At 50.7% G+C, this 26,020-nt stretch overlaps 1 protein-coding gene and 1 non-coding gene across 2 annotated transcripts; both read left to right on the top strand.

Moving 5' to 3' along the window:
* The first annotated feature begins 1,438 nt into the window (after nt 1-1,438).
* Nucleotides 1,439-1,511, top strand: TRNAK-UUU. The gene has a single exon. It is a non-coding gene; the product is annotated as a tRNA-Lys (tRNA).
* A 3,293-nt stretch (nt 1,512-4,804) lies between these two features.
* Nucleotides 4,805-25,819, top strand: ZC4H2 (zinc finger C4H2-type containing). The gene is made up of 5 exons (XM_038748189.1): nt 4,805-4,935; nt 21,243-21,414; nt 22,735-22,907; nt 23,103-23,265; nt 24,842-25,819. The coding sequence occupies exons 1-5, from the start codon at nt 4,883-4,885 to the stop codon at nt 24,953-24,955; spliced, it is 675 nt and encodes a 224-aa protein (XP_038604117.1). The 5' UTR covers nt 4,805-4,882; the 3' UTR covers nt 24,956-25,819.
* The last annotated feature ends 201 nt before the right edge of the window (nt 25,820-26,020 follow it).

Raw genomic sequence — 26,020 nt, 5'->3', positions numbered from 1 at the left:
AGATACGAGATAGTCAGCATGGTCACAGTCCCTATCCCGCATAGTGCTCACATTTTTTAATCCCCGTTTTAAAGCTGTCACCGGCGGTGGCGGTGATGATGTCATCTGGAGGAAAGCAGGCCTGGTAGCAGTCTTGGAGGAGAGCAGCATGGCCTAGTTGGCTTGGGAGTCAGAATAATAATAATAATAATAATAATAATGATAATGTTGGTATTTGTTAAGCGCTTACTATGTGCAAAGCACTGTTCTAAGCGCTGGGGAGGATACAAGGTAATCAGGTTGTCCCACATGGGGCTCACAGTCTTCACCCCCATTTTACAGATGAGGTAACTGAGGCACAGAGAAGTCGAGTGACTTGCCCAAAGTCACATAGCTCACAAGTGGCAGAGCTGGGATTTGAACCCACGACCTCTGACTCCCAAGCCCGGGCTCTTTCCACTGAGCCACGTCACATAATCTAAGGTCCGGGGGTTTTAATCCCAGCTCCACCGCTTGTCTGCAATGTGACCTTGGGCAAGTCACTTGACTTCTCTGGGCCTCAGTTACCTTATCTGTAAAATGGGGACTAAGACCGGGAGCCCTTTATGGGACGGGGACTGTGTCCAACCCAATTTGCTTGTAGCTGCCCCAGCGTTTAGAGCAGTGCTTGACACATAGTAAGGGCTTAACAAATACCGTCGTTATAATTATTAAGTGGAGGACCAAGGATTAGAGCCCAAGGCTCACGCGCTTTCCACTAGGCCGTGCTCCTTCTCATGGTGGTTGTGGCTGTAGGAGGAGTGAGGCAGAGACAGGCTGTTTCAGTCATTTGTCTGTGTAGATTCAGTAATAATAATAATAATAATAATAGCATTTATTAAGCTCTTACTATGTGCAAAGCACCGTTCTAAGTGCTGGGGAGGTTACAAGGTGGTGAGGTTGTCCCACGGGGGGCTCACAGTCTTCATCCCCATTTTACAGATGAGGGAATTGAGGCCCAGAGAAGTGAAGTGACTTGCCCAAAGTCACACAGCTGACATTTGGCGGAGGCGGGATTAGAACCCATGACCTCTGACTCCCAAGCCCGGGCTCTTTCCACTGAGCCATGCTGCTTCTCAGGAATGAAAGGAGCTGAATGCTGAGTAGGTTCACTCATTCGTTCAGAAGCAGCGTGGCTCAGTGGAAAGAGCCCGGGCTTGGGAGTCAGAAGTCATGGGTTCGAATCCAGCCTCTGCCACATGTCTGTGTGTGACCTTGGGCAAGTCACTTCACTTCTCTGAGCCTCAGTGAACTCATCTGTAAAATGGGGATTAAGACTGAGCTCCACGTGGGACAACGTAATCACCGTGTATCCCCCCAGTGCTTAGAACAGTGCTTGGCACATAGTAAGCGCTTAACAAATGCCATCGTTATTATTATTATTATTATATTTATTCAGTCATATTCAATCATATGTAGAACCCGGATAGCTCAGTCGGTAGAGCATCAGATTTTTAATCTGAGGGTCCAGGGTTCAAGTCCCTGTTTTGGCAAATAGCTATTAGAGAAGCAGCGTGGCTCAGTGGCAAGAGCCCGGGTTTGGGAATCAGAGGTCATGGGTTCTAATCCCGCCTCCGCAACTTGTCAGCTGTGTGACTTCGGGCAAGTCATTTAACTTCTCGGTGCCTCAGTTCCCTCATTTGTAAAATGGGGATTAAGATTGTGAGCCCCACGTGGGACAATCTTGATTACCTTGTATCCCCCCAGCTCTTAGAACAGTGCTTGGCACGTAGTAAGCACTTAAGAAATACCAACATTATTTATTGAGCACTTACTGTGTGCACAGCACTGTCCTAAGAGCTAGGGAGAGTACATTATAACAATAAACAGACACATTCCCTGCCCACAATGAGCTTACAGTTTAGACGGGGAGTTTGGGAAGGCTTCCCAGAGGAGGCTTTGAGTCCCAAGGGGAAGGAGCAACGGGAGTGATCCCAGGGCACAGGTGCACAGAGGCTGTGCCCCTGGATGACCAGCGTGGCTCAGTGGAAAGAGCCCGGGCTTTGGAGTCAGATGTCATGGGTTCGAATCCCGGCTCCTCCACATGTCTGCTGTGTGACCTTGGGCAAGTCACTTCACTTCTCTGAGCCTCAGTTACCTCACCTGGAAAATGGGGATTAAGACTGTGAGCCCCACGTGGGACAACTTGATCACCTTGTATTCCCACCCCAGTGCTTAGAACAGTGCTCTGCACATAGTAAGCGCCTAACAGATGCCATCATTATTATATTATTATTATTATTCATAATCCTGCACTCGATTGATGAAGGTGTTTTTTGACTCTTACGGCGTGCAGACCACCGTGCTAAGGAATTGGAGTGTCCACTACAACAGAGTTGGTTGGCACGATCCCTGCCCACAGTGAGCTTAGCGTCCACAGTCCTGCAGCCTCAGAAGGCTCCCCCTGCCCCAGGCGGAGTCCTAAGGGCAAGTATCCCCGGCTTGGGGGTGAGGGGATTTTCCTCCTCTTCTGCTTGCGCTAACTGGGGAAGCAGCATGGCCTAATGGATAGAGCACGGGCCTAGAAGACAGAAGGCCCTGGGTTCTAATAATAATAATAATAATGGCATTTATTAAGCACCTACTATGTGCAAAGCACTGTTCTAAGCACTGGGGAGGTTACAAGCTGATCAGGTTGTCCCATGGGGGGCTCACAGTCTTAATTCCCATTTTACAGATGAGGTCACTGAGGCCCAGAAAAGTTAAGTGACTTGCCCAAAGTCACACGGCTGACAATTGGCAGAGCCGGGATTTGAACCCATGACCAATCAATCAATCAATCGTATTTATTGAGTGCTTACTGTGTGCAGAGCACTGTACTAAGCGCTTGGGAAGTACAAGTTGGCAACATAACCACTGATCACTGACTCCAAAGCCCGTGCTCTTTTCCACTGAGCCACGCTGCTTCTCTAATCCTTCTCCAATCCTATGTTGTCTGCAGTGTGACCTTGGGCAAGTCACTTTGCTTCTCTGTGCCTCAGTTACCTCATGTATAAAATTCATTCATTCATTCAATCGTATTTATTGAGCACTTACCTTCCTTCTGTTCTTGAATGTAGATTCCCACCTTCACTGCAGACCCCGTTTCTTGTCTAGAGAAGCAATGTGGCTCAGTGGGAAGAGCCCAGGCTTGGGAGTCAGACATCGTGGGTTCTAATCCCGGCTCCGCCGCCTGTCAGCTGTGTGACTTTGGGCAAGTCACTTAACTTCTCTGTGCCTCAGTTACCTCATCTGCAAAATGGAGATTAAGACTGTGACCACCAAGTGGGACAACCTGATTACCCCAGCGCTTAGTAAGCGCATAGCACATAATAAACGCTTCATTCATTCAATCATATTTATTGAGCGCTTACCGTGTGCAGAGCACTGTACTAAGCGCTTGGGAAGTACAAGTTGGCAACATATAGAGACCGTCCCTACCCAACAGCGGGCTCAGAGTCTAGAAGGGGGAGACAGACAACAAAACAAAACATATTAACAAAATAAAATAAATAGAATAGTAAATATGTACAAGTAAAATAGAGTAATAAATATGTACAAACATATATACAGGTGCTGTGAGTAGCACCTAGGCCGTGCTCGCTGAGAGGACACCCGGAAGGATCCTTGAGCCCATTATTGGATAGGGACCATCTCTAAACGTTGCCAACTTGTACTTCCCAAGCGCTTAGTACAGTGCTCTGCACACAGTAAGCGCTCAATAAATACGATTGATTGATTGATTAAACTCCATCCGCATCTCTGTGAAACAGCTTCACATATGCCATCATTATTATTATTATTACTAAGCGCTTGGAAAGTCCAATTCGGCAACAGAGACAATCCCCGCCCACACAGGGCTCACAGTCTAGAAGGGGGAGACAGGCATCAAAACAGGTAAACAGGCATCAATAGCATCAATAGAAATAGAATTATAGATCATTAATACATCATTAATAGAAACAGAATTATAAATATGGACATTTATATACAAGTGATGTGGGATGGGGAGGGAGTGATGGGGAGGGGAGAGGAGCAGAGGAAAAGGGGGCTCAGTCTGGGAAGGCCTCCTGGAGGAGGGGAACTTTCAGTAGGGCTTTGAAGGGAGGAAGAGGGCTAGTTTGGCGGATTTGAGGAGGGAGGGCAATCCAAGCCAGAGGTAGGACTTGGGCCTGGGGTTCCCAAGCGCTTAGTCCAGTGCTCTGCACACAGTAAGCACTCAATAAATACGATTCCCAAGCGCTTAGTCCAGTGCTCTGCACACAGTAAGCGCTCAATAAATACGATTCCCAAGCGCTTAGTCCAGTGCTCTGCACACAGTAAGCGCTCAATACGATTCCCAAGCGCTTAGTCCAGTGCCCTGCACATAGTAAGCGCTCAATAAATACGACTGAATGAATGAGAGGCGAGAACGAGGCCTAGTGAGCAGGCAAACGAGGATCAAGATTGCGAGCCCCATGTTGGACAGGGATTGTGTGCAACCCGACAGCAATGGACGGTTATCAGGCGTTTATTAAATACCATCATCACTATTGTTTTATCACCACCACCCCCCACCCGGTTCCAGTTGGTTTCCAAGGGCGGGCCTCCCTAGGATCCGCGTGCGCCGCCCACCCCCTCTACCGTAATTCTTCGCTTGAAAGCGCCGCGGCCGCCGGGCCTTCTGGGAGATGTAGTCCCGCGGCCCGGCCGCCGGGTGGCGTCCGCCGGCGGCGCGGACTACGGCTCCCAGGAGCCCCCGCGGGGCCCGGGCCGCTCGGCCTTCTGGGAGTTGTAGGCCCCCAGCCCGGAGGACGGGGAGGAGGAGGCGGCGGCGGCGGCGGCGGCTACTACGTTGTGCCTATTGTATCGCCGCCGCCGCCGGTCCGGGCGGTGCGCGGGCAGCATGGCCGATGAGCAGGAGATCATGTGCAAATTGGAGAGCATCAAGGAGATCAGGTAGGGCCCACGACACGCCCCGGCCCGGCAGCCCGGGGCCTTTGTGCCCCCCTGGAGGAGCACAATCAATCAATCAATCGTATTTATTGAGCGCTTACTATGTGCAGAGCACTGTACTAAGCGCTGGGGAAGTACAGATTGGCAACATCTAGAGACAGTCCCTACCCAACAGTGGGCTCACAGTCTAAAAGACCCCCGGGCCCGGGGCGGGGGCTGCCAAAATCTCGGTTGCAAACAAGAAACAGGTCCACTGCAGGTTGCATTGCCCTCCCCCAAGCGCTTAGTACAGTGCACCAAGCGCCCAGTCAATCCCGTGGACCATGCCAAGCTCAGAAGGCCCACAAAGTGACTCCTTGGCGGTGGGCGGGATTCATCATCATCATCATCAATCGTATTTATTGAGCGCTTACTGTGTGCAGAGCACTGTACTAAGCGCTTGGGAAGTCCAAGTTGGCAACATGTAGAGACAGTCCCTACCCAACAGTGGGCCAACAGTCTAAAAGGGGGAGACGGAGAACAAAACCAAACATACTAACAAAATAAAATAAATAGGATAGATAGGTACAAGTAAAATAAATAAATAGAGTAATAAATATGTGCAAACATATGTACAGGTGCTGTGGGGAAGGGAAGGAGGTAAGATGGGGGGATGGAGAAGGGGAGAGGAAGGAAGGGGCTCAGTCTGGATTCAGCTTGGGAAAGATGCGTGTGTGCAATATAGTGTGTGCATTGTGTACGCACAGGTGGGCCGAGTGTGTGTCTGCCAAAGGCCTGGTGTGTGGTTATGTGATCGGATGTGCGGGTCTGCTTTTTGTGTTTCCGTCTGTGTCTTCGGTGTGTGCACGTGTTGTGCTCGCTCCTGTGGCTCCCTTTTATTTTGTTAGTGTGTTTGGTTTTGTTCCCTGTCTCCCCCTTTTAGACTGTGAGCCTACTGTTGGGTAGGGACCGTCTCCATATGTTGCCATCTTGTACTTCCCAAGCGCTTAGTACACTGCTCCGCACACAGTAAGCGCTCGATAAATACGACTGATTGATTGGTTTTGTGTGTGGGTGTGTGCTTTGTGCGTATGGGAATGTTTTACGCGTTGTGAGGATCCTGGCTGCATATATGTATATATTGTATATATGTTTGTACATATTCATTACTGTATTTATTTTACTTGTACGTATCTATTCTATTTATTTTATTGTGTTACTATGTTTGGTTTTGTTCTCTGTCTCCCCCTTTTACACTGTGAGCCCACTGTTGGGTAGGGACCGTCTCCATATGTTGCCATCTTGTACTTCCCAAGCGCTTAGTACAGTGCTGCGCACACAGTAAGCGCTCGATAAATACGATTGATTGGTTTTGTGTGTGGGTGTGTGCTTTGTGCATATGGGAATGTTTTACGCGTTGTGAGGATCCTGGCTGCATATATGTATATATTGTATATATGTTTGTACATATTTATTACTCTATTTTTTACTTGTACATATCTATTCTATTTATTTTATTGTGTTACTATGTTTGCTTTTTTTCTCTGTCTCCCCCTTTTAGACCATGAGCCCACTGTTGGGTAGGGATTGTCTCTATAGGTTGCCAACTTGTACTTCCCAAGCGCTTAGTACAGTGCTCTGCACACAGTAAGCGCTCAATAAATACCATTGATGATGATTCGTTCACTCGGCCGTATTTATTGAGCGCCTGCTGTGGGTTGAGCAAAGTACAAGTCCATGAGATGTGAGCGCTGGCTAATAGCAGTGGTACTCAATTAATAATAGTAATAATGTTGGGATTCGTTAAGCGCTTACTATGTGCCAAGCGCTGTTCTAAGCGCCGGGGTAGATGCAGCAGTGGTACTCAATAATAGTAATAACGTTGGGATTTGTTAAGCGCTTACTATGGGCCAAGCACCGTTCTAAGCGCTGGGGGAGATGCAGCAGTGGTACTCAATTAATAATAATAATAATAATGTTGGGATTTGTTAAGCGCTTACTTCTACTAATAATAATGTTTCATAGAGTTTTTCGTGTTTTCTAATATAGAAAATGTAGCCCATTTCTTCCATCTTATAGGCTACACCTTGACCTAACGTTTTTATGAAAGAATAATTATGCCTACGCTGGGGTAGATGCAGCAGTGGTACTCAATAATAATAATGTTGGCATTTGTTAAGCACTTACTATGTGCCAAGCACTGTTCTAAGCGCTGGGGGGAGATACCACAGTGGTTCTCAATCAATAATAATAATAATAATGTTGGTATTTAAGTGCTTACTATGTTCCAAGCACTGTTCTAAGTGCTGGGGTAGATACAGCAGCGGTACTCAATTAATAATAATAATGTTGGTATTTGTTAAGCGCTTACTATGTGCCAAGCACTGTTCTAAGCGTTGGGGGAGATACAGCAGTGGTACTCAATTAATAATAATAATAATAATGTTGGGATTTGTTAAGCACTTGCTATGTGCCAAGCACTGCTCTAAGCGCTAGGGTAGATACAGCAGTGGTACTCAATTAATGATAATAATAATAATAATAATAATAATAATAATAATGTTGGTATTTGTTAAGCACTTACTATGTGCCAAGCACTGTTCTGAGCACTGGGGTAGATACAAGGTAATCAGGTTGCGCCACGTGGGGCTCACAGTCTTCATCCCCATTTTACAGATGAGGGAAGTGAGGCTCCGAGAAGTGAAGTGACTTGCCCAAGGTCACACAGCAGACATGTGGCGGAGCCGGAATTCAAACCCATGCCCTCTGGCTCCAAAGCCCGTGCTCTTTCCACTGAGCCACGCTGCTTCTTCTGTTTACTCTGTGCCAAGCACTGTTCTAAGCGCTGGGGTAGATACAGGGTAATCAGGTCGTCCCACGTGGGGCTCACAGTCTTCGTCCCCATTTTGCAGGTGAGGGAACTGAGGCCTAGAGGAGCTAAGTGACTTGCCCAAGGTCACACAGCTGACAAGTGGCAGAGCCAGTGGTATTTATTGGGTGCTTACTGTGGGCAGGATACTGGACTAAGCACTTGGGAGAATGCAACAGAGTTGGTAGGCTACTTGGGAGGGAATGAGTTGTGTGTGCTGTCCCCACCCCCCCCCAAAACAATCCCCCAATATCTTCCTTTTATTTTGGAGCATCATCCAGAAGGCCTGATTCAAGACTCTCCCCCACCCATTCTTCCCCTTCAGCCCTGCACACACTCTTTGCTTCCTCCCTCCTAATTCTAGATATCTACACATCAAAACAAGTAAACAGGCATTAATAGAAATAGAATTGTAGATATGTACATATATACACAAGTGCTATGGGGCAGGGATGGGGGTAGAGCAAAGGGAGCGAATCGGGGCGATGGGGAGGGGAGCTGAGGAAAAAGGGAAGGTCCTCTTGGAAGAGGTGAGCCATCAGTAGGGCTTTGAAGGGGGCAAGTGTGGTTGTTTGGTGGGTTTGAGGGAGGGCATTCCGGGCCGGAGGTAGGATGCGGGCCGGGGTCAACCTCGGGACCGGCGAGAACGAGGCACAGTGGAGCAACAGAGGAGCTGAGTGTGCGGGCTGGGATGTAGAAGGAAATAAAGGAGGTGTGAGATAGGAGGGGGCAAGGTGATGGAGAGTTTGGAAGCCAGTAGTCAAGAGTTTTTGCTTCATACGGAGGTTGATAGGCAACCACTGGAGATTTTTGAGGAGAGGGGGTAGCATGCCCAGAACGTTTCTGTAGAAAGGTAATCCAGGCAGCAGAGTAGAGTGTAGACCAAAGTGGGGACAGATAGGAGGTTGGGAGGTCAGGGAGGATGCTGATGCAGTAATCCAGTCAGGATAGGATGAGTGATTGTACTAACGTGGTAGTGGTTTGAAGGGGAAGTGCAGATCTTGGAGATGTTGTGAAGGCTTTGGATGTGTGGGATGAGTGAGAGAGCGGAGTCAAGGATGACACCAAGGTTGCGGGTTTGTGAGACGGGAAGGACGGTAGTGCCGTTCACAGCGACGGGAAAGTCAGGGAGAGAACAGGGTTTGGGAGGAAAGATAAGGATCTCCGTCTTGGACATGCTGCCTTTTAGGTGGCGGGAGGACATCCAGGTGGAGCTATCCTGAAGGCAGGAGGAGATACAAGCTGTGGAGGGAGGGAGAGAGGACAGGGAAGGAGATAGAGCTTTGGGTATCATCCGCGTAGAAACGATAGTTGAAGCCGTGGGAGCGAATGAGTTCACCAAGAGAGTGAGTGTAGTTGGAGAATAGAAGAGGACCAAGAACTGACCTTTGAGGAGCCCCTACAGTTAGGGGATGGGATGGGGAGGAGAAGCCCACGAAGGGGACTGAGAATGAATGGAGATGAGGAGAACCAGGAGAGGATGGAGTCAGTGAAGCCAAGGGTGGATAACGTGTTGAAGAGAAGGGGATGGTCCACAGTGTCAAAGGCAGCTGAGAGGTCGAGGAGGATTAGGTTAGAGTAGGAGCCGTTGGATTTGGCAAGAAGGAGGTCACTGGTGACCTTTGAGAGGGCGGTTTCAGTGGAGTGGAGGGGACGGAAGCCAGATGGGAGGGGGTCCAGAAGAGAATTGGAGGAGAGGAATTGGAGGCAGCGAGTGTAGATGACTCGCTCTAGGAGTTTGGAAAGGAGGAGTAGGAGGGAGATGGGGCGATAACTGGAAGGGGCTGTGGGGTCAAGGGAGGGTTTTTTTTAGGATGGGGAGATGTGGGTATGTCTCCTGCCACCTGGTAGCCCTCCCTACCTCCAGAGCTCATCAGAAACAGCCCCTCAGAGAGGCCCTTTTTTAAAAAAATTGAATTTATTAAGCGCTTACTGTGTGCCAGGCACTCTACTGTGAATCACACGTCAGACAGGGACAGGAACCGTGTCCAACCCAATTTGCTTGTGTCCACCCTAGAGCTTAGTACTGACCCTGGCACGTAGTAAACGCTTTACAAATAGCACTATTATTATTATTGTGATTATATAAGCTATTCAAGTTGTTCACAGTCCTTGTCCCATGCAGGGCTCCCAATCTTAATCCCCATCTTACGGATGAGGGAACTGAGGCGCAGAGAAATGAAGCGACTTGCCCAAGGTCACACAGCAGACAGGTGCTGGAGCCAGAATTAAAACCCAGGTCGTCTGAATCCCGGGCTGTGCTCTATCCACTAAGCTACGCTGCTTTGCGGGTGGACACACATCTGTCCCTCCTCGATCACATTTTCCCATGACTGGCCACCCTGAGTATACTATACAGATGTACCCCTTCTGTTTCTTTCTCGAAATGCTTACTTTTGTGTCCCTGCCTGGTGCTAGGGTTCTTGTTCCTGCTGTATATCTGCGTTTTGTGTCTGTCCCAGGAGGTTGTCAACTTCTCTAGGTGCTCGCTAAATCATGAGGTAGAAGATAAAGCTGCTATCGCCGATACGTTGTTGTGCGTCCTTTACATATAACGTGGTGGGGGTGTTTGGATCCTGTCTGAACACGAAGTGTTGGGGTGTATCTATGTATCTTCGAGTGTTTGCTCTCTGAGCGTGTGTGCCCTGTGCTTCTGGCAGTCAATCAGTAGATTTGATTGTGTACTTGCTGAGCTCTGTACCTAGCTTTTAGGAGAGAGTACAACAGAATTAGAAGACATTGTCTCAGCCCTCCAGGATTTTATAATCTAGTGGGAGAGGCAGACTTAAAAATAAAAGTACAGATAGAAGGAACAAGAGAATGGAAAGATGGAGTATGTGGACGAATAAATGCCTTAGTAGTGTATAAATTGATACGTGCCTATGTGCCGCAGATCAGTGCAAAAATGTAATCTAGGGAAAAGAAAGATTTCTCAGAGAAAACCTCCTGAAGGAGGTGGCATTTCAGAAGGGCTTTGAAGTATGTGGGCTGGCAGATTTGAAGGGGGAATAAAGAGTTGAAGGTGGCGAGGCACAGAAAGTAGATTAGCTTGAAAGGAATGGAGAGTGTGAGCTGGGGTGCAGTGGCTGAAGAGAGTTGGGGGGAGAGTGAGAGAGCACTGACATAGTCCCTTAAAACAATTTCTGCTTGATGTGGAGAGGATGCATTGATCCTGGAACGTCAATAGCCACATCGATGTTCCTGATGACCACTGCCCGCTTTCTATCACTCCTCAACTTTCAACTCCACCTCAGCTCACTCACGCACCAACTCGGACATACACTTGATCTCATCGTCTCTAGTGCTGTACAGTCTCTGCCCCCGCCAACTCTGAAATCCCTCTATCTGACCACCTGCCTCTCTCCCACATGCCTCTTCCCAGCCCATCTGTCCTGTTTTCCTTCTGAGACCTCTCTGACCTATTGAACCCATCCAATTTTCCCAGTTAGCCTCCATACCCTACGGTCCGCCTCCTTCACACCTACGCACGAGCTACGGAGTGCCGCTGGCAAAAATCTAGATATCAGGCCAACTGCGTCCACTTCAAGTTTATCCAAGAGTGCTTAAACTCTGCCCGGCAATATTATTTCTCCATCCTTATTATACCACCGCCCGTGCCAGTTGTTAACTCCTTCATCAATCCCCCTGTCATCCCCCCTCCTCATCTCTTGCGCCTAATCACCCGGTCACCTACTTTACTGAGAAAATTGAAACTATCAGGCATGATCTCCCTAAAATCTCCCCTGCTCCTTCTTCAACTCTCCCATGTTTCCCAGTAGCATCACAGGAGGAGATCTACTGCCTTCTCCTAAACTCTACCCCCTCCGCCTGCGCATCCAACCCTATTCCTTCACAACTTATCAAAGCACTTATCCCCTCCTTTTTTCCCTCCCTAACTGCCATCTTCAACTGTTCACTCTCCAATGGCTTTTTCCCCACTGCTTTCAAACCTGCCCATGTCTCCCTCCAGTTATCCCCCATCTCACTCCTACCGAGTCTCTCCAAACTCCTGAACTGTCTCCACTTTCTCTCCTCCAGTTCTCTCCTTGACCCCCTCGAATCTGGCCTCTGTCCCCATCACTTCACAGAAACTGACCTCTCATAGGTAACAAATGATCTCCTTCTTGCCACATCCAATGGCCTCTACTGATCCGCCTCAAACTCTTAGCTGCCTTATACACTGTGGATCCAACCTTGGCTTTACTGACACTGCCCTCTCCTGATTCTCCTCCTAACTCTGTGGCTGCCCATTCTCAGTCTCTCACAGGCTCCTCCTCGGCCTCCCATCCCATAACTGTGGGAGTCCTTTACGGCTCAGTTCTGGATCCCCTTTTATTCTCCATCGACACCCACTCCCATGGAGAACTCATTCGCTCCCAGGGCTTCAACTACCACCTCTTTGTGGAAGATACCCAAATCTACATCTCCAGCCCTGATTTCTCCCTCTGTCTCTCTCCCTCTCTCACCTCCTTAGGCCTTCAAGACATCTCTATTTGGATATCTCAGTACCACAAACTTAAATCCAAAATATAACTCCTTATCTTCCCCCCCAAACCCTGTCCTCCCCTTGATTTTCCCATCTCCGTAGACAGCACCACCATCCTTCTTGTCTCGCAAGCCCATAACCTTGGCATTATCCGTGACTCATCTGTCTCATTCAACCCACATAATAATAATAATAATAATAATAATGGGCTTTGTTAAGCGCTTACTATGTGCAAAGCGCTGTCCCACGTGGGGCTCACAGTCTTCATCCCCATTTTACAGATGAGGTAACTGAGGCACAGAGAAGTGAAGTGACTTGCCCAAAGTCACACAGCTAACAAGTGGCGGAGCTGGGATTTGAACCCATGACCTCTGACTTCCAAGCCTGTGCTCTTTCCACTGAGCCACGCTGCTTCTCTCATAGTCACATATTCAGTCCATCACTAAGTCCTGTCAGTTCACCATTCACAACATCACTGAAATCCAGTCTTTCCTCTCCATTCAGACTGCTACCATGATAACCCAAGCACGTATCCTGTCCTGCCTTGATTACTGTATCAGCCTCCTTGCTGACCTCCCTGCCTCCTGTCTGTCACCCGTCATCCGGGAACGGGTTCATTCAGTAATCGGCGTGGCGAGAGAAAGAGAGGCTGGGGATGGAAAGCCTGAGTTTTATATAAAATTTATTCCACGAGGCGAGTTGAATTATTTAATTGTTTAGGCACAATGGATTGAACTTCCCTTTAGGGAGGAGTGTAATCAATTAGTAATATTGGAGCTTCCCTAATGGGAGGAACACAATCATACGTTCCTTGTGCGTGGGTGAGGCGGCTAGCTCTCCCTCATTTGCACTTCCCGCTAGGGAAGAATCCATGTGCTTTCCCACATGGGAAGAATCCACTTACTTACCCACACGGGAGGAATCCATAACATTACCCGTGCACGTGGTGGGCGGCTAGCTCTCACCATGTGCTCTCCTTACACTGGAGGAATCCACTTATGTTCCCCATCCGCCACGGAGCATCTGGGTCCCACCCACAAACGTTCAGCGAGACACTCACCCGTCCCGCGGCTCTTTCTTCCGTGTGTTGGTTCTGGTTCCAGAGCGGGCATCTGGCCTTCTGGGCAGAGAAAGACACGTGGGCCGCTGCTGCTGTGCGGCTGCTCCTCCTGCTGCTGTGTGTCTCTGTGTTCTGCCCCAGAAAGTCAGAGGCGACAGGTATTTATCACCTGTGCTCGTAGGCCTTTCCAGCTTCCGGCCTCAGTTTATCCAATCTCTGCCCTCCCCCCTCCTCCATACCTAATTTGATTGGCACGGGGGCGAGGGATACCTTCTGTATTCCCGGCTTGGGCTGTCAATCTAGCAAGTTTGGTCATGGGGGTGGTATCCCACCCTCACTTCCGAGTTCCACATTTGACCTTGAGATGGGTGGTACCCCAGGGTCACCTTGGGACACTGTCTCCCCCCACTCCAGTCCATAATTCACTCTGCTGCCCGGATAATTTGTCTGCCAAAATGTTCAGTCCATGTTTCCCAACTTCTCAAGAACCTGCAGTGATGGTCTGCCCAGTTTTATTTATATTAACGTCTGTCTTCCACTGTAGACTGTTGAGCTCATTGTGGGCAAGGAATGTGTCTACCAACTCTGTTGTACTCTGCGAAGTACTTAGTACAGTGGTCTACACACAGTAAGTGCTCAATAAATACAATTATTTGATCGATTGGAAGGGCAGCCTGTGGTTTCCGAGCCATGGGGAGATTTTTTGCAGAATGACATTTTAGAAAAATGAACCTGGCAACAGAGCACAGATTGGTGCATATTAATGTCTGTCTCCCCATTTAGACCTTAAGCCCATTGCAGTGTGGCTCAATGGAAAGAGCCCGGGCTTTGGAGTTAGAGGTCATGGGTTCAAATTCCGGCTCTGTCAATTGCCAGCTGTGTGATTTTGGGCAAATCACTTCACTTCTCTGTGCCTCAGTTAACTCATCTGTAAAATGGGAATTAAGACTGTGAGCCCCCCATGGGACAACCTGATCACCTTGTAACCTCCCCGGCGCTTAGAAGATTGCTTTGCACGTAGTAGGTGCTTAATAAATGTTATCATTATCATTATTATTGTAGTGTGCTCTCCCAAGCACTTAATACAGTACTCTGCACACAGTAAGCATTCAATAAATTCCATTGATTGCACATAGCAGGTGCTTTGTAATAATAATGATGATGGTGTTTATTAAGCGCTTACTATGTGCAAAAGCACTGTTCTAAGCGCTGGAGAGGTTACAAGGTGATTAGGTTGTCCCACGAGGGGCTCGCAGTCAATCCCCATTTTACAGATGAGATAACTGAGGCCCAGAGAAGTGAAGTGACTTGCCCAAAGTCACACAGCTGTCAATTGGCAGAGCCGGGATTTGAACCCATGACCTCTGACTCCAAAGCCCGGGCTCTTTCCACTGAGCCACGCGGCTGTAGATGCTGTGGATTAACGGGCGAGCGTAGGGCAGAGCAGTGGGCAGCGCTATCGCCCTCCTCCCCTTCTATTGCCAGTGGAGGGGCACGGCCAGGAGTGGGCTGAGCAAGTGGGGAGGGCACCAGTGGTGGCAGCGGCACCACAGCAGTGGCAGGCTGGCTATCACAAGTGCCAGTCTCACAGCCCGGGCTATTGTACCCGCTCCCAGCCATCTGGGCCTCTCCGGAGAGCCTCAACAGGCCAGTGACACTGGCCCGGAACAGGAGGGAGAGTGGCCCGGTGGCCCTGTGTTTTGCCAAGGGAAGAGGAGAAGAGTTTGGGAAGCAGAAACAGCTGGAACCTTTTTATTAAGATTAAAGGCTTTATTATAATCAATAAGCAAAGCACTAAATACTAATCCAGAACAAATTATAAAGAACAAGAATGAAAAAGGAGTTCATGCATCACCGATCCTAATTCATCTGCTACATCCAGATCAACAACAGTTCACCCGGAGTTTCTAGAATCGGGGAAGTCAAAGGGGTTCATACATCACCGATCCTAATTCATCTGCTACATCCAGGTCAACACTTCAGCTGGGAAGCCCCAGGACAGCTCACCCGGAGTCTCTAGAGTCGGGAAAAATCCCTGGGCAGTGCATCCACTCCCAGGTGAGGCTTCGGGTGAGTCCTGGGACTTTTCCAGTTTTATAGTCCGAGACAGACAACTTATCTAACTTAGTTTATACAAGCTTTGATTATTTTTCTATCTATGTTGACACAAGGGCCGTTGTTCCCAAGGGTTCGCCCCCGCCCCAAGGAGTTGGCCAGGCGCCTGCTTCTGGGTGAGCCTCAAGACCAAGGACATCCTTTTTAAACACTACTTTCACCTGAGTGAGTAATCAACAGTCCTTTAACCCCTAAAAAGAAATAGGTGTAGAAGTTATAATCATCCTTTGCAGGAGTTGTAAACAACCCTACCATTACACCCCGGAGTGGCCCTGGCTGCTCAATCTCTCCTTTCTTGTTCTTCAGCACCCACAGTTTGGGTTTGCCTCTCCGTGGGCCAGTCCGCCTTCGCCACCAGCCCCTTCGGCTCCCTCACTTCTCTCGGGACGTGGAAGGGAGACTCGGGTAGGACTACACTGATTGCCCACCACGTCTGCGTTCATTCATTCATTGTCGTATTTATTGAGCGCTTATTGTATGCAGAGCACTGTACTAAGCACTTGGGAAGTACAAGTTGGTAACATATAGAGACGGTCCCTACCCAACAACGGGCTCACAGAAACTCCCCAGCACTGGCTATAAAGCACTCGATCACCTTCCCCCCTGCTACCTCACTTCGCTACTCTCCTGCTACAGCCCAGCCGGCACACTCCGCTTCTCTAAAACTAACCTTCTCACTGTGCCTCCATCTCATCTACGTTGCTGCCCAGGTCTTGCTTCTGGCTTGGAACGCCCTCCCTCCTCTAACCCTACAGACCCCCCTTCCCCTCCGTCAGAGCCTTGTTAGGACTGTGAGCCCCATGTGGGACAGGGGACTGTGTCCAACCCGATTCGCTTGTAACCACCCCAGCCCTCAGTACGGTGCCTGGCACATAGTAAGCGTTTAACAAATGCCAAAGTTATTACTATTATTGTTATTCATTCATTCAATCGTATTTATTGAGTGCTTACTGTGTGCAGAGCACTGTACTAAGCACTAATTGACTTATAAATACGATTGATTGATTGATTGATTATTGAAGCCACATCTCTTCCAAGAGGCCGTCCCTGACTAATCCCCCCTTCCTCTTCGCCCACTCCCTTCTGCGTCATCCTGACTTGCCCGCTTTGTCGTCCCCCCGAGTCCCATAACACTTAACACTGAACTCCTTGTCTTCCCTCCGAAACCCTGCCCTCTCCCTGACTTTCCCATCTCTGTTGACAGCACTACCATCCTTCCCGTCTCACAAGCCCGCAACTTTGGTGTCATCCTCGACTCCGCTCTCTCATTCACCCCTCACTTCCAAGCCGTCACCAAAACCTGCCGGTCTCAGCTCCGCAACATTGCCAAGATCCGCCCTTTCCTCTCCATCCAAACCGGTACCCTGCTCGTTCAAGCTGTCATCCTATCCCGTCTGGACTACTGCATCAGCCTTCTCTCTGACCTCCCATCCTCGTGTCTCTCCCCACTTCAATCCATACTTCATGCTGCTGCCCGGATTGCCTTTGTCCAGAAACGCTCTGGGCATATCACTCCCCTCCTCAAAAATCTCCAGTGGCTACCAATCAATCTGCACATCAGGCAGAAACTCCTCACCCTGGGCTTCAAGGTTCTCCATCACCTCGTCCCCTCCTACCTCAGCTCCCTTCTCTCCTTCTCCAGTCCAGCCCACACCCTCTGCTCCTCTGCTGCCAATCTCCTCACCATGCCTCGTTCTCGCCTGTCCCGCCATCGACCCCCGGCCCACGTCATCCCCCGGGCCTGGAATGCCCTCCCTCTGCCCATCTGCCAAGCTAGCTCTCTTCCTCCCTCCAAGGCCCTACTGAGAGCTCACCTCCTCCAGGAGGCCTTCCCAGACTGAGCCCCTTCCTTCCTCTCCCCCTCGTCCCCCTTTCCACCCCCGCATCTTACCTCCTTCCCTTCCCCACAGCACCTGTATATATGTATATATGTTTATACATATTTATTACTCTATTTACTTATTTTACTTGTACATATCTATTCTATTTATTTTATTTTGTTAGTATGTTTGGTTTTGTTCTCTGTCTCCCGCTTTTAGACTGTGAGCCCACTGTTGGGTAGGGACTGTCTCTATGTGTTGCCGACTTGTACTTCCCAAGTGCTTAGTACAGTGCTCTGCACACAGTAAGCGCTCAATAAATACGATTGATTGATTGATTATGTACATATCTGTAATTTATTTATTTATATTAATGTCTGTCTCCCCCTCCAGACTGTTAGCTTGCTGTGTGCAGGGAATATGCCTATTTATTGTTATATCGTACTCTCCCAAGAGCTTAGTACAGTGCTCTGCACACAGTAAGCGCTCAGTTAATACGATTGAATAAATGAATGACTGGCGCCTGGGGGTTAGGAGTCGGGGTGGGGGTGGGGGGTGGAGAGAGCTCCTTGCTGAGGTGGCGGCGGGGAAGGCAGGGGCTCCCACCTGGGATTTGCAGTAGGATTTCTGAGGAAACAGGGAAGCAGCCGAGTGTTCATTTCCCGGTCTTCTCCTTGGAGATACCCACCTGATCCCTGTCAACCGGTTCAGTCGAAGGGGCGTGGGGGCTTGGGCAGATCTTCGAGCCAAGTCTAGCTGCTGGGTTGGGTCGGTTGTGTGCCCAGAACAAATCAATAAGGTAATCACCCAATTCCCCACTTCCTTCATTATTGTCATATTTATTGAGCACTTACTGTGTGCAGAGCACTGTACTAAACGCTTGGGAAGTACAGGTTGGCAACATATAGAGACGGTCTCTACCCAACAGTGGGCTCACAGTCTAGAAGGGGGAGAAAGAGAACAAAACAAAACATATTAACAAAATAAAATAAATAAATAGAATATGTACAAGTAAAAGAAATAAATAGAGTAATTAGGAAAGCAGGGTAGCCTAATGGATACAGCACAGGCCTGGGAAGCAAAAAGGCTTGGGTTCTAATTCCGGCTCCACCACTAGTCTGCTCTGTGGCCTTGGCCAAGTCTCTTCTCTTCTCTGTGCCCCAGTTATCTTGTCTCATGCTATCGCGTCGTCTCTTTCCATGCCGACTCCGTGGACGCACCTCTCCCAGAACGCCCCACCTCCGCCTGCAGTTGTTCTGGTAGCATATCCGTAGAGTTTTCTTCGTAAAAATACGGACGTGGGTTATCGTTGCCCCCTTCGTTCGGTAAACTTGAGTCTCCTCCCTCTACTCTCTTCCATGCAGGTGCTGCCCGGCACAGGTGAGTTTTGACTTGCAGCAGATCGCCTGCCATTCGCTAGCCACTGCCCAAGCCAGGAGTGGAACGGGGATGCCTCCGCTTGACTTTCCCTCCCATAGTCGAGACTGGTAGAGTACTGGAAACTCTCCAGGTGTGACCCTGAGAGGGGGTGCCCTAATGACCTCATCTGTAAAATGGGGGTTAAGACTGTGAGCCTCTTGTGGGACAGGGACTGTGTCCAACCTCATCAGCTTATTTCTACCCCAGAACTTAGGACATAGTAAACACTTGGCACATAATAAGCGCTTAACAAATACCATTATTATCATTTAGGAGTGGATGCGGTGTCTCCACAACTTCTACCCCTTCCTCTCCATCCAAACTGCCCCACCCAGCTCCAGGCGCTCATCGTATCCTGGCTTGGCTCTACTACATAATAATAATAATAATGGCATTTATTAAGCGCTTACTATGTGCAAAGCGCTGTTCTAAGCGCTGGGGGATATAAGGTAATCAGGTTGTCCCACGGGGGGCTCACAGTCTTCACCCCCATTTTACAGATGAGGTAACTGAGTCACAGAGAAGTGAAGTGACTTGCTAAAGTCACACAGCTGGCAGGAGCCGGGATTAGAACCCATGACCTCTGACTCCCAAGCCCGTGCTCTGTCCAGTAAGCCACGCTGCTATATCTGCCCCCTCACTGCCTCTAGCCTCTCCTTTGTCCAGTCGATACTTCACTCTGCTGCCCCAATCATTTTTCTACAACATAGTTCTGTGCATGTCTTCCCACTTCTCAAAATCCTCCCATCCTCTCCATATCAAGCAGATACTCCTGAGTACTAATTTCAAGGGACTCCATCAATCAATCATATTTATTGAGTGCTTACTGTGTGCAGAGCACTGTACTAAGCACTTGGGAAGTACAAGTTGGCAACATATAGAGACAATCCCTACCCAACAGTGGGCTCACAGTCTAGAAGACTCAGTCCATCAGCTCTCTCCCTCGTACCTCTCCACTCTAGTCATTCTCCCACTGTATCGTAGCTCGCACTCTTCTTTCAAGCCAACCTGCTATCCCCATGTCTCATTCTTGCGGTTCACACCCTAGTCCCTCTGTCTGAAACTCCCTCCCACTTCTTATCCAGCCGACTGCCCCCTCCCTACCCTTCAAAGCTCTTCTGAAATGAAATCTCTCGGATTAATTTCTAGTCTCTTGGCACAACCCTGTCCCCTGCAGACTGCTCCCCTTGGCTGTTTCCATCTGTTCCTGATAATAATAATAATGGTGGTGGCATTTATTAAGCGCTTACTATGTGCAAAGCCCTGTTCTAAGCGCTGGGGAGGTTACAAGGTGATCAGGTTGTCCCACAGGGGGCTCACAGTCTTAATCCCCATTTTACAGATGAGGTAACTGAGGCACAGAGAAGTGAAGTGACTTGCCCAAAGTCACACAGCTGACAATTGGCAGAACCGGGGTTTGAACCCCTGACCTCTGACTCCAAAGCCCGGGCTCTTTCCACTGAGCCACGCTGCTTCCCCATGCTGTTCCTGTACCTGGGGGGTCTCGTCTCAGGGGGCATACAAAGCAAGCCCTCAGGCCCGACCGACCTGAGCAGAGAGGGTCCCGAGGGACCACCCTGGTGACCCCTGAGCCGGGGTGGTTGGACCCGATCACCTCCACCACCTTCAGGGTCTTACCTCATCTTACCCCCCATTTTACCTCCTTCCCTTCCCCACAGCACCTGTATATATGTATATATGTTTGTACATATTTATTACTCTATTTATTTATTTATTTTACTTGTACATATCTATTCTATTTATTTTATTTTGTTAGTATGTTTGGTTTTGTTCTCTGTCTCCCCCTTTTAGACTCTGAGCCCACTGTTGGGTAGGGACTGTCTCTATATGTTGCCAACTTGTACTTCCCAAGCGCTTAGTACATTGCTCTGCACACAGTAAGCACTCAATAAATACGATTGATTGATTCAGGGGGCCTTGGGACATTCTGCAGGTTTCAGAGGGAAACCTTGGGGCGGGATTCATTCATTCACTCAATCGTATTTATTGAGCGCTTACTGTGTGCAGAGTGTGCACACAGTTATCTTGCTCTGCACACAGTAAGCGCTCAGTAAATACGATTGAATGAATGAATGACCCACCTTCCCCCGCCCCACCCTCTGAGATCGCTTTGGGGAACTCCTGTCTGGGGCCAGGGGGATGGCCAAAAAGACGGCTGGAAGTCCCTCCCCAGTCTCAGCGTTCTGTGCTTTTCCGTGGATTTAGCGGGTTTACTCCTCTTGACGTGCTTGTCTTCCCACACAGTAAGCTCTCATTAAATGCCATTGATTGATTGATTCTCCATAGCACTTATGCACATATCTATAAATTACTTATTTACAGTTATGCCGGTCACCCCCTCTAGACGGTAAGTGCAATGTGGGCAGGGAACTTGTCTGCCAACTCTGTAATATTGTACTCTCCCCAGTGCTTAGTACAGTGCTCTGCACACAGAAAGCGCTAAATAAATGTCATTGATTGATTGATTTTTTTTCCCTCCTTCCTTCCCTCCCTGCTGGCCTGTGCCCTCTGCCACGCGCACCCGCCCATCTGGGCTGGCAGGAACAAGACGTTGCAGATGGAGAAGATCAAGGCGCGCCTGAAGGCGGAGTTTGAGGCCCTGGAGTGTGAGGAGCGGCATCTGAAGGAATACAAGCAGGAGATGGACCTCCTGCTGCAGGAGAAGATGGCCCACGTGGAGGAGCTGCGGCTGATCCACGCCGACATCAACGTGGTGAGGGCCGGGGCCTCCGCCGCCGGGAGGGCGGCGCGGACCCCCCAGGCTTCAGCAGCACTCAGCCCGGCTGTGGGAGGATGGTTGAGGGGAAGCGGCCGCCCAAACTTAGATCAGTCAGTCCGTTTGATTTATAGAGCGCTCACTTGTGTGCAGCGCACTGTACTAAACACTTGGCAGAGTACAATATGGGAGTTGGTAGACACGATCATCCCTGCCTTCCAGGAGCTTACCATCTTCTCACCCCAAGGGGAGATACTTGTTTCGGGGAGACCCGGGTTCCATCCCAGCTCCGCCACTTGTCTTCTCTGTGACCTTCGACAAGTCATTTCACTTCTTCCTGCTCCATTTACCTCATCTGTAAGATGGGGTTTAAGACTGGGAGCCACGTTGGAACAGGGACTGAGTCCTACTGAATTATCCTGTCTTTAATCCAGTGCTTAGTACAGTGCCTGGCACATGGTAAGTGCTTAACAAATACCATTAAAAAAAAAAAAGCCCTGTTCTCTCTCCAGGCCTGTTTCCTCAACCACAAAATCCTGTCTGCATCTCCCTCCTGTGGCTGAAAGGGAACAGCACTTTGCAGATTCAAGGGACTATTTTCTTTTATTATTAATAATGATAATAATAATAATATTAATGGTATTTGTTAAAGTGCATAGCCAGGCACTGTACTAAGTGCCGGGGCAGATACAAGCAAATCAAGCGGGACACAGTCCCTGTCCCATTTGGGGCTCACAGTCTCAGTCCCCATTTTACAGATGAGGTAACTGAGGCGCAGAGAAGTGACTTGCACAAGGTCACCCAACAGACAAGTGGCGGAGCCAGGATTAGAACCCGTGACCTTCTGATTCCCAGATCCGTGCTCCATCCGCTTCCCCCTACTGCTTCTCTGTAAGCTGTCAGACTCTGTCGTCAGCTTTATGCCGGCACGCAGGCCAGCCCTGGCCTCCCTCCTGAGGCCATCCTGAGGGATTTGTTCCGCGTCCCGATCAATCCGGGCAAGCTTCCCCACCAGCACGAGCTTTGACTGGGTGGTGGAATGGGATTTCAGAGTGGTGTCCCAGCTCCAGGGCTGGAGCAACGGGGCAGCGGCGGGAAGGGACCGGTTCAGAGAGGTAGGACGTCTGTCCGAGGCTCACTTCCTTGATCCGAAGGCTGGTGGCCCCAAGAGCAGACCGTGTTGGTTTGAGGCCCCGGGAGACTGGGTCGGCCTTTGAGTGGCGGGGGGAGGAGGGCCCTTTCCTGGTGTTCCTGCCGTCCCTCATCTGCGATTTTTTCCCCCGGTAACCATGCCCCCCGTCTCCGCGGGCCGCGCAGATGGAGAACACGATCAAGCAGTCCGAGAATGACCTGAACAAGTTGCTGGAGTCCACCCGGCGGCTGCACGATGAGTACAAGCCGCTGAAGGAGCACGTGGACGCCTTGCGCCTGACCCTGGGGCTGCAGAGACTGCCGGACCTGTGCGAGGAGGAGGAGAAGCTCTCTCTGGAGTGAGTCCGGCCCGCCCCCCACCCCCTGGAGTCCTGGTGGGAGGGACCCCCCCACGACCCGCCGACCCCCGCTGGGACGGATGCCCCGTTGACCCCGGCGTCTCTGGGCCGCGGGAGCGTCACACGGGGTGGCGGGCAGGGGGACGGGCGGGGCGGCCTTGCTCTGGGGTTCACCCCCGCCGCCCCCACCCCCAGTTACTTTGAGAAGCAGAAGGCCGAGTGGCAGACGGAGCCTCAAGAGCCTCCGATCCCCGAGTCCTTGGCGGCAGCGGCAGCCGCAGCCCAACAACTCCAGGTCGCCCGGAAGCAGGACACCCGGCAGGCAGCGACGTTCCGACAGCAGCCCCCTCCCATGAAGGTGAGCGGTGGGTGGGGTGGGGCCGGGGCCGAGGACACCCCCAGTTCAGCTCAGCACCTGCTTGGGGCAGAGGCTGGGGGTCTTTAGTCTTTACCTAGGTCTCCAGCTGGCCAGCATGGGCGGTGGGCCCTGTCTGAGATCGGACGTGGTCCGTGGTCCCCGCCCTCGGGGAGCGTCGGGCCTGGTCAGGGAAGTGGACAATTTGAACAGGAAACGAGGTGGAGGCAGACTGTGGCTTAGGCGAGGGGAAGGGCTAGAAGGCGCGGGCCGGCTAAGGGTCCGGCATTGGCGGAGACTCAGAGGTGGGAGAGGAACGGCGGGGGTGCTGCAGGGTGGGGCAAGGTGATGGGATTCCCGGTGCTGAGGGACAGGGGCTGCTTTAGTGTGGCTCAGTGGAAAGAGTACGGGTTTAGGAGTCAGAGGTCATGGGTTCTAATCCCGATTCCGCCTCTTGTCTGCTGTGTGACTTTGGGCAAGTCACTTCACTTCTCTGTGCCTCAGTTACCTCATCTGTAAAAGGGGGATTAAGACTGTTAGCCCCATGTGGGACAACCTGATGACCTTGTATCCCTCCCAGCACTTAGGACAGTGCTTGGCACATAGTAAGCACTTAACAAATGCCATCATCATTATTATTATTATTTCGGCTCCCTCACTGCCCCACCCAACCCAAGCCGGACTCCACTTCTGCTGATCTACGGCGTGACCCTGAGAAACACTCTTGTCCTCTCCTTGCCTCAGTCATGTATTCAATGGTTTTTACTGAGTGCTTACTAGATGCAGAGCACTGTTCTAAACACTTGGGAGAGTACAGTATTGAAGAATTTGCAGTCACGTTCCCTGCCCTTAATGATTTTCCGGTCTAGAGGGTGAGCTTACACCCTCTGTAAATAAGTATGGCAATGTTGGTTAAACCCTTTTGTTCTGCCCATTTTGACACCTGTCTCCATGTTTTGTTTTGTTGTCTGTCTCCCCCTTCTAGACTGTGAGCCCATTGTTGGGTAGGGGCCATCTCTATATGTTGCCGACTTGTACTTCCCAAGCTCTTAGTACAGTGCTCTGCACACAGTAAGTGCTCAGTAAATACTAATGAATGAATGAATCATCAATCGTATTTATTGAGCGCTTACTATGTGCAGAGCACTGTACTAAGCGCTTGGGAAGTACAAATTGGCAACATATAGAGACAGTGCCTACCCAACAGTGGGCTCACAGTCTAAAAGGGGGAGACAGAGAATGAATGAATGAATAAGAATCAGTGAATGAATAAGATCAGCAGGACGTGTCCCCTGCCCCACGTGGGGCCTTCAGACTTGGGGGCAAGGTGAACAGGGATTGAATCCCCATTTTACTGATGAGGCTACTGAGACCCAGAGAAGTGAAATGACTTGCCCAGAGTCACGCAGCAGGTATGTGGCAGAGCCGGGGTCAGAACGCATGTCCCCTGGCCACCAGCGGCTCTCGGAATCCTGGCCAGGTCTGTGTTCTCCTTCTGAGGGGCCAGGGCCCTCCCCGCACCATGGTCCCCCCTCTCCCAACAGAGAGGGGTTGCTAACTTTGCCCTGTACCCCCACAGGCCTGCCTGTCTTGTCACCAGCAGATCCACCGGAATGCGCCCATCTGCCCCCTCTGCAAAGCCAAGAGCCGCTCCCGGAACCCCAAGAAACCCAAGCGGAAGCAGGACGAATGAAGAGGGCGAGGGTCCCCTGAAAGCCCCTGCCCAGCCCGCCGCCCCTACCCCGCCCCCCCAGTTCCTGGTCTCCTATTTAACGTGACGTAAGCACAAGCTTTTTGTCCCTACCCCTCTCCCTCTTTCTGTTCCTTCCATCCTGATTCCTTCCAGTGCAGAGACTTCGCTTGTAGAAGCAGAAAGTGTACCTGGTGCTAAAGGCCTTCTCTTCACATCCCCTCCCTCCTTTCACCGTGCCCCCTTCCGCCCCATGTCTGGACCAGCCTCCAGGCCCTGAGTCGCCGTCGGGAATGGGTTGGAGGGCGATGGACATTTGGAAGAAGCTGGGGGAGGGGTCAAGCCCCCATGTGCCAAAGGCGAGGCCCATCCCACTGGGCTCCTGGATCGGATCAGGCTCACCCCGCAGCCTGGGGGCCGGCGGGAGCCAAGCCGGGCCAGGCCAAATGCCGAGGGGAAGGTCCTGGGGGGTTCGGCTCCAGCGCCTTGGGTCGGCCCGCTCCCGCTCGCAGCGAAGCCCCCACTCGGCCTCCAGGACCGGCGCAGCTCTCGAAGACATCAACCCCAGCTGCTTCCAGTCTTAGATACCGACTTCCAACCCCATCCGAGACCACCCCCCAACACCCTCCACGCTCCCCCCAGCAACTGAGATCCCAGACCCTTCAACCAGTGAGGCTCCTTGTTCTCTGCCCTCACCTCCTCCTCACAGGGCCGGATCTCTTTGAGGGCATGGGGGTGAGGCAGGGGAGATCCACCCCAGCTGAGGGGGATGCAGGACCACCCCGGCAGCACCCCTGGGTTATAGACCGGCCAAGGGGCGGGGAGGACGCTCCCTGCTCTCCTGACTGCACCGAAGAAGAATCCAGGGTCTGGCATTGACTGCTCCCCATCCCTCTGCCCCACACCTGGCTCGGCGGGCAGCCGGGAGCAATGGAAGCCAAAGGCACCTCTGAAGACTCACTAATTTAACTGGGTGCGGACGTTAGGCCGCGGGCGCTCACCTGACCCTGAAAGGCCATCCAACCCCTTCCTCCCCATCGACCTAGGCTGAAGATACCAGTTCTCCTT

The sequence above is a fragment of the Tachyglossus aculeatus genome, chromosome 6, assembly GCF_015852505.1.
Source record: "Tachyglossus aculeatus isolate mTacAcu1 chromosome 6, mTacAcu1.pri, whole genome shotgun sequence".
NCBI classification, from domain to species: domain Eukaryota; kingdom Metazoa; phylum Chordata; class Mammalia; order Monotremata; family Tachyglossidae; genus Tachyglossus; species Tachyglossus aculeatus.
The sequence above is the reverse complement of the archived record's forward strand: the minus strand, read 5'-3'. Positions and strand labels throughout refer to the sequence as shown.